The sequence below is a fragment of the Saccopteryx bilineata genome, chromosome 1, assembly GCF_036850765.1.
Source record: "Saccopteryx bilineata isolate mSacBil1 chromosome 1, mSacBil1_pri_phased_curated, whole genome shotgun sequence".
In the NCBI taxonomy this organism is placed as follows: domain Eukaryota; kingdom Metazoa; phylum Chordata; class Mammalia; order Chiroptera; family Emballonuridae; genus Saccopteryx; species Saccopteryx bilineata.
This window is the reverse complement of record NC_089490.1, coordinates 10,495,553-10,503,149: the sequence shown is the minus strand read 5'-3', so window position 1 is coordinate 10,503,149 and position 7,597 is coordinate 10,495,553. Positions and strand designations below refer to the sequence as shown.

At 68.1% G+C, this 7,597-nt stretch overlaps 2 protein-coding genes across 3 annotated transcripts in view; one reads left to right on the top strand and one right to left on the bottom strand.

The window, feature by feature from the left end:
- Window positions 1-1,349: 1,349 nt before the first annotated feature.
- Window positions 1,350-4,724, top strand: CYP21A2 (cytochrome P450 family 21 subfamily A member 2). Of its 2 annotated transcripts, none has more exons than XM_066260649.1 (10): window positions 1,350-1,579; window positions 1,675-1,764; window positions 1,875-2,029; window positions 2,148-2,243; window positions 2,330-2,431; window positions 2,521-2,607; window positions 3,381-3,599; window positions 3,781-3,959; window positions 4,055-4,158; window positions 4,253-4,724. In XM_066260649.1, exons 1-10 carry the CDS (start codon window positions 1,381-1,383, stop codon window positions 4,510-4,512), a joined length of 1,491 nt encoding a protein of 496 aa, XP_066116746.1. In that variant the 5' UTR covers window positions 1,350-1,380; the 3' UTR covers window positions 4,513-4,724. The 2 variants fall into 2 exon arrangements, with proteins under 2 accessions (XP_066116746.1, XP_066116661.1); XM_066260564.1 differs by having other exon boundaries at window positions 1,352-1,579; window positions 3,399-3,599; window positions 4,253-4,723.
- TNXB (tenascin XB) overlaps window positions 4,547-7,597 on the bottom strand; it is a 77,646-nt gene continuing 74,595 nt past the window's right edge. Inside the window, exons 36-46 of the mRNA XM_066260794.1 lie at window positions 7,423-7,545; window positions 7,158-7,301; window positions 6,900-7,019; window positions 6,648-6,791; window positions 6,425-6,555; window positions 6,143-6,275; window positions 5,892-6,043; window positions 5,674-5,770; window positions 5,414-5,575; window positions 5,168-5,331; window positions 4,547-4,838 (exon numbers count right to left, since the gene is read on the bottom strand). Of these exons, the coding sequence (XP_066116891.1) occupies window positions 4,746-4,838; window positions 5,168-5,331; window positions 5,414-5,575; window positions 5,674-5,770; window positions 5,892-6,043; window positions 6,143-6,275; window positions 6,425-6,555; window positions 6,648-6,791; window positions 6,900-7,019; window positions 7,158-7,301; window positions 7,423-7,545 (1,463 nt within the window). The 3' untranslated portion in view covers window positions 4,547-4,745. The remainder of the gene's footprint in view (window positions 4,839-5,167; window positions 5,332-5,413; window positions 5,576-5,673; window positions 5,771-5,891; window positions 6,044-6,142; window positions 6,276-6,424; window positions 6,556-6,647; window positions 6,792-6,899; window positions 7,020-7,157; window positions 7,302-7,422; window positions 7,546-7,597) is intronic.

Sequence of the window (7,597 nt, the reverse complement as noted above, 5' to 3'; positions counted from 1 at the left end):
AAATTCTGTAGAAGATAAATAACATTGCCCTGGCCGGTTGACTCAGTGGTTCTCCACCCCTCCCCCTCTCCTTCCTCTCTGTCTCTCTCTTCCCCTCCCGCAGCCGAGGCTCCAGTGGAGCAAAGATGGCCCGGGCGCTGGGGATGGCTCCTTGGCCTCTGCCCCAGGCGTTACAGTGGCTCTGGTCGCGGCAGAGCGACCCCCCCCCCAGGGGCAGAGCATCGCCCCCTGGTGGGCAGAGCATCGCCCCCTGGTGGGCAGAGCATCGCCCTCTGGTGGGCGTGCCAGGTGGATCCCGGTCGGGCGCATGCAGGAGTCTGTCTGTCTCTTCCCCGTTTCCGGCTTCAGAAAAATACAGAAAAAAAATGAAAATAAAAAAAATAAATAACATTGGTCCTTGATGGTCCAGTGGGACCCCACCGTACAGCTCTCGGGATAGGGCTGCACCCCCGACTCCCAGGCGTGGCTGCTGCGTTCCTTCCTGGGGACTTGGGAATCGTGGGGGGCACACTGAGTTGTGCTGGGAACCCCGCTTGCCCCTGGGCTGGACCTGTAACCTGTGGACTCTGACCCCGAAGACAGTCCTGCTCTCCCTGGGCCTGAAGCAGAGGCCGCTGGACCGCAGGCACAGGAGGGAGGAACAGAGCGTGGGGACACAGCCTGTCCCCGGGGCCCCCCCACTCCCGGGTCCCGTGAGACACCCCTGTATACACGGAACAGTTCTTACTATATTCTCAGCTCAAGTCCCTCCCAGTTGCTCTGCTCCTTGCGACCTAAAAGCACGAGGCACATGGTGAGAGCCCCAACTTGGGGGCCGTGTTATTCTTCATCTTCAACGTTTGATGAAGTGGAGACACTGGCAATTACACGGAACTACGGGTGTGGAGAGGGGACCCACGGGCCACCGGGGCTGAGGGGTCGTCCGCCCGTCCATCCGTGAGTGAAAAGAACACACAGATACCTTGTATCTCATTTTGTTCTCCAACAGCCCCAGAGGGCACACGGGGCGGGACTACTGTGTTCCCTTAGAGACAAACTGTGGCAGTGACGGGCAGGTGGCGGGGTTGGGTGGCAGAGGGAGGCGGCTCAGGCCAGAGCTTGGGCACGTTCTTCTGCATGGCTGGTGTGGAGCCAGAGAGCTGAGGCCCGGAGAGGGGGGGAGGGGAGGAAGGTCAGGGTCCCACTCTCCTCTCTTTCTTCTTGATGGATGTATGGAGAAAGGCCCGTTGTTTGAAATACGGACTCCCCAAGGCCGATGGGCCTGAGGCCGTTCCAGGAGTGGGCGGGGCAGTGGGCAGGGGCCTGGGAACAGGCAAATGGGTGGCGGGACGTCCGGGGCTATAAGTGGCCGGGCCGGGGCCTTCGCCTGGGTCTCCGGCCATGCTGCTCCTCGGCCTGCTGCTGCTGACCACGCTGGCTGGTGCCCGCCTGCTGTGGGGCCGGTGGAAGCTCCGGAGCCTCCACCTGCCGCCTCTGGTGCCCGGCTTCCTGCACCTACGTCAGCCCAACCTCCCCGCCCACCTGCTCGGCCTGGCTGACCAGCACGGGCCCGTCTACAGGCTGCGTCTCGGGCTGCGAGGTGAGCGCCACCCCCCCCCGGCCCAGCCACCCCCGCCTGCCCACGCTGGGTGGGGGGGCGCTCCCTGCTGACGCCCCACTCTGGTGCTCCTCCAGAGGTGGTGGTGCTGAACTCCAAGAGGACCATCGAGGAGGCCATGGTCAAGAAGTGGGTGGACTTTGCCGGCCGACCCCACATCCCATCCTGTAAGGGGCCAGGAGGGGCCGGGGCGGGGGGGGGCGGTGAGGCAGGGAAGGAAGGTCTGGCCCGGTTCCCCATGGTCAGCTCGAACCCCGCACCCCACTCCTGCGTGCAGACAAGCTGGTGTCGCCGCACAACCAGGACCTCTCGCTTGGGGACTACACCCAGCTCTGGAAGGCCCACAAGAGACTCACGCGCTCGGCTCTGCTGCTGGGCGTGCGCGGTTCCATGGAGCCCCTGGTGGAGCAGCTGACCCAGAAATTCTGTGAGGTCAGGCTGGGCCCTGTGGTCACCCCAGGCCGGCCTCCCGGCGCCCAGCAGCCCCGGCGCGCTCGGTCCCCCCCCCCAGTTCTCACACTCCCCCGCTCAGCTCTCTCTCTCCCCCCAGCGCATGAGAGCCCAGGCGGGCGCCCCCGTGGCCATCCAGAAGGAGTTCTCCTTCCTCACCTGCAGCATCATCTGCTGCCTCACCTTTGGAGACCAGGTCAGCGCCCCTCACACTCCCCTAGGCCGGGGCCCAGCCCTCTGCCCCACTCCTGTCCAGAACTGAGAGGATCCCCTCCTCTGCAGGAGGACACCCTAGTGCGTGTCATTCACGACTGTGTCCAGGACTTGATGGAAACCTGGGACCACTGGTCCATCCAGATTTTGGACGTGGTTCCCGTCCTCAGGGTGAGAGGCTGAGCCCAGACTCCCCAGCCCCCGGGAGCGGGTGGGACCAAGCCTCCTTCCCGGCAACTGTGCTCTCGCTCCTCGAACAGTTCTTCCCCAGCCCTGGCCTCTGGAGGCTGAAGCAGGCCATGGCCAACAGGGACCACATTGTGGAGGAGCAGCTGAGGCGGCACAAGGTGGGCACCGCACGAGGACCGGGCCCTCAGCCCACGGCCCACGGCCCACGGCCCACAGCCCACAGCCCACAGCCCATGGCCCTCAGCCCACGGCCCACAGCCCATGGCCCTCAGCCCACAGCCCACGGCCCTCGGCCCACAGCCCTCAGCCCACAGCCCACGGCCCATGGCCCTCAGCCCACAGCCCACGGCCCACGGCCCTCAGCCCACAGCCCACGGCCCTCAGCCCACGGCCCACGGCCCTCAGCCCACAGCCCACGGCCCTCAGCCCACAGCCCACGGCCCACAGCCCACAGCCCACGGCCCTCAGCCCACGGCCCACGGCCCTCAGCCCACGGCCCACGGCCCTCGGCCCACAGCCCACGGCCCTCGGCCCACAGCCCACGGCCCACGGCCCACGGCCCATGGCCCTCAGCCCACAGCCCACGGCCCTCAGCCCACAGCCCACAGCCCATGGCCCTCAGCCCACAGCCCACGGCCCTCGGCCCTCAGCCCACAGCCCACGGCCCACGGACCACAGCCCACGGCCCACGGCCCACAGCCCACGGCCCATGGCCCTCAGCCCACAGCCCACAGCCCACAGCCCACAGCCCTCAGCCCACGGCCCTCAGCCCACAGCCCACAGCCCACGGCCCACAGCCCTCAGCCCACAGCCCACAGCCCACAGCCCACGGCCCTCAGCCCACAGCCCTCAGCCCACAGCCTGCAATCGCCTCTGCAGGGATAGGTTAGTTCTTGGGCGCCCCACCCGTCCCGCCCCTTCTCCCACTCAGGGCCCCTCCCGTCCTCAGGAGAGTATGGTGGCCGGCCGCTGGAGGGACATGACGGACTACATGCTCCAGGGCGTGGGGAAGCAGAGAGTGGAGGGGGGCCCTGGGCAGCTCCTGGAAGGGCACGTGCGCATGTCGGTGGTGGACCTTTTCATTGGGGGCACGGAGACCACGTCCACCACCCTCTCCTGGGCTGTGGTGTTCCTGCTTCACCACCCTGAGGTGAGCCCTGGGTAGGTGGGGGGCAGGTCCTGGCCTCTCGGGGCTCCACCTGGTGCCGGCTGTGTCGCCGCGGTGGGGGGGGGGCTTCTCCTGATTGGCACAGAGCCCGCCCTCCCCGCGGTGGTGGTTGGCTGCTGAGCCTCAGGGCTGGGCCCCACACGGGGCTTCTCCCATTCCCCAGGTCCAGCAGCGCCTGCAGGAGGAGCTGGACCGTGAGCTGGGCACTGGGGCCTGGAGCGCGGGGGTCCGGTACAAGGACCGCACACGGCTGCCCTTGCTCAACGCCACCATCGCGGAGGTGCTGCGTCTGCGGCCGGTGGTGCCCCTGGCGCTGCCACACCGCACCACGCGGCCCAGCAGGTGAGTCCGCGAAGCTGGAGTGAGCCGGAATGGCTGGTGGTGGTGGTGGGGGGGGGGGTGCCTGGCAGGCCCCTCTAACTCCACCCCGTCCTCAGTATCTCCGGCTACGACATCCCCGAGGGCACGGTGGTCATCCCCAACCTCCAAGGTGCCCACCTGGACAAGACGGTCTGGGAGCGACCACACGAATTCTGGCCCGGTGCGCACGGGGGTGGGGAAACCGCGGGTGCGAGCAGCGCCAGCCCGGTCCCCAGCAGCCGCTGACCGGGTCTGTTCCTCCCCCGCCCCCGCAGACCGCTTCCTGTCGCCGGGCACGAGCCCCAGCGCGCTGGCCTTCGGCTGCGGAGCACGCGTGTGCCTGGGCGAGCCGCTGGCGCGCCTGGAGCTGTTCGTGGTGCTGGCGCGCCTGCTGCAGGCCTTCACGCTGCTGCCGGCCGCCGGCACTCTGCCCCCGCTGCAGCCCGACCCGCGCTCCGGGGTCAACCTCATGGTGCAGCCGTTCCGGGTGCGGTTGCAGCCCCGGGGGGGCGACGGCCCGGGAGAATGCCACTGACCACCAGCAGGACGGACGCGGGCGGCCTCGTGCCTCAGTTTCTCCTTTTATTGCTCCCATCCAGCCCCTTGCCCTCCCCCCCTGTAAACAAAGTGCCGTGAGATCGCGGCGGAGAAGGCTTCCTCTGGCGGCTGGGTGGTGAAGGCGGGCGCTGGGTGTCCCCTGCTCGCCGCCTCTCAGTGCTCGGCAGGCCGTTGTACCCTGGCGGGAGAGGTCAGCCGGGCTCGGCCTCCTCAGGTGGGGGCCCGGTAGCCTCTGGGTCGCAGCTTCATTTCCGTGAAGGGCACGGAGAAGTCGAAGCCCTTCCAGTGGTACCAGCTCACTCCCTGGAAGGGAGGTTGTGGACGGAGAGTCAAAGCAGACGTCCCATCCCTGTCCCTTTGGGGAGCTGCTCCCCAGAAATCAGCCAACCTTTTTCCCTCCCTGCCGCCTTCGTAACTGTCCACTGCAGAGGACCGAGGCTTAATTCTGAGCTGGCCCTTCCCCTCCAATAAATCATCTCCTTACCCAAAACACCGAGGCGAGATGGCATTATTGTTCCCTGTCCCAGAGGTGGGCCCTTGGGGCTCAGTTACTTGCCCTGCCCCACAGCATGTCACCCCCAGGCAGGCCGAGCCCCCCATCACCCCGGCTGCGTGGGCCCCAGGCCCCTCACCTGGTGGTCCACGGTGCTCCCGTAGAGCCCGTTGAGGTTGGCATAGTGGCAGTTTCTGTACCACCAGGCGCCTCGGTAGGAGACAGCGCAGGAGATGAGCAGGTTGTTGGGGTCTCGGTCTCGGGCGGAGAAGACGCTGCCACTGTGGTAGCTCATGGAGTCGCCTGGTGGGTGGGCGCGAGGAGGAGTGAGGGGCTCCCCTGCCCCCCCCCCCACACCCAGCCCCCAGGCCCAGCCGGCCCTTACCCGCCGTGCCGCGGTAGCCGTCCAGGTGCAGGCGGTAGTAGTCGGCAGCCGAGCCGACCCTGAAGGAGTCGTACTGGGCAAACACGGCCTCGCCCCCGGCCCGCAGGTCCACGCGCATGGAGTAGTCACCGGCGCTGGTCAGGCTGTGCAGGGCCTCGTTGCCTGGGGGGGTGGGAAGCGTGCTCTCACCGCGGCCCTGATGCCCACAGGGCCGGCCCTCCCTCCCTTCTCCGGTCCCACAATCCCCATGAGGCACTGACCCAGCCAGAACTCCCCGGAGATGTTCCCGAAACCTTGGGCATAATCCTCCCAGTCCCTCCAGAAGTCCGTGTGCCCGTCCACGCGACGCTGGAACACCTGGGAGGCAGGTGGGTTCCCATCAGCTCGTGGCTCCCGGAGCAGCAGCCCCCACCCCCACCCCCCTGCCCCCTACCCTCCGGGGCAGGCCCCCCCCCCCGGGCTTCGGGCTGCCACCCACCAGCCAGCCGCCACCATCAGTCTCCATGTCACAAAACACGTTCAGGGGCCGCTCGCGGTTGCCATTGAGGAAGATGGTGGTGGTCCTCGAGGTGCCGGCCTGGTTCTGCATCTCCTCTCCGCAGTCCCGGGGGAAGGGGACCCGCAGTCCTCCTGGGGGAGAGGGTGGGACGGGGGGGGGCAGTCCTTGATTCCCAAGCCCAGACCCCTGCCGCCCACTCAGCCTCGGCCTCGGCCCCGCCCCGGGAGTACCCGTGGTGAAGGAGGTGGAGATGGGGGGCGAGAAGCTCTCCCCCCACGCGGCCCGGAGCCACGCGCTGTAGCTGGTGGAGGGGAAGAGGCCCAGGAGCTGGTGCGAGGTGACGTCCCCACGGAGCAAGATCTCCTGTGGGACACAGAAGGGGTGGGTCAGGGACTCCGGGGCGGAGAGGCGGAGCCCCACCGGGGACAGGGGGGTACAGAGGCAGCCCCTCCCCCCCAGAAGGGAACCCTGGGCGGGGAGTTGGTCAGTGCAGCCGGCCGGGTTGGGGCCACCTGGATCTGTCCACCAGGCGTGTCATAGGTGAGCAGGTAGCCGGTTGGTGGCACTTGGGGCTTAGTCCACGTAAGCAGGGCTGTGCGGGGGGTCACTTCCTTGGCCTGCAAGTCCCGGGGGCCCTCCAGGCCTGGAGAAGGAGAAGTGGGGAGAGAAGAGGGAGGTGAGGCCTTTGCTTGCACCTGCCTCCCCTACCCCGTCCGCCCCGCCTCACAGAGGTACCGGTGGTGAAGGTGATGCTGGCTGGCGAGGTGAGGTTGGGACCCCGCAGGCCGTGCACGGTGGCCGTGTAGTTGATGTGCAGTGCGAGGCCGTCCACGGGGTAGTCCACCGCGCTGCCCGGGGCTGAGGCCTGCAGACCGGGGGCTGGGCACGGGGGGGTGTCAGCGGCTGCCCACCTGCCCCGCCAGGGCCCAGCGGGCCTCTGCTCCCCCCCCTACACGAGCGCCCCGTGGAAGCCTGAGCGCCACTCACCGCCTGGGCCCGTGACCCGGACGTCGTAGGTGTCCACGGGAGCCCGGGGCGGCTTCCAGTGCAGCAGGGCGGCCCCCTCGGTCAGGTTCAGGGCGCGCAGCTGGGTGGGGCCGTCGGGGACTGCGGGGAGCGAGCGCGGGGGGCTCAGAGAGACCCCTCCCCCTCGCTGTTCTCCCCACCACACCCCTGCGCCCCACACCCGGACCCTCCAACACCACTCCCCCCCCACGGCCTCGTGGTCTACCCTGCCCCGCTCACCCGTGGTGAGGAAGCCTGTGAGAGGCTCACTCTCCTCGAAGCCACGGACAGAAACCACCGTCACTTCGTAGTGAGCACCCGGGATCAGCCCCTGGAGTTTCTGGGTCTGGGTTCGGCCGTCCACTTTCACGCTTTGGGGCTCCCCTGTAAACACAGGGGGGATTGAGGAGTTGCCCAGGGAAGCCGGCAGGGGCTGCAGGGTGGGCGGAGTGGAGGGCGCAGGGGAGAGGGGAGCCAATGGGGGCACGGACAAGGGGCGTGTCACCTCCTTCCGCCAGCTGGTAGGAGACTTTGAAGCTGTCCACGCGGGATGGCGGGGGCGTCCAGCTGACCCTGGCTGAGGTCTCCCCAATTTCACTGAACTGGAGGTCCCGGGGGCTCTCCAGAACTGAGGGCAGAGGTGTGCCAAGGAACGGTGGTGAGGGCACGGGGCTCCTGCT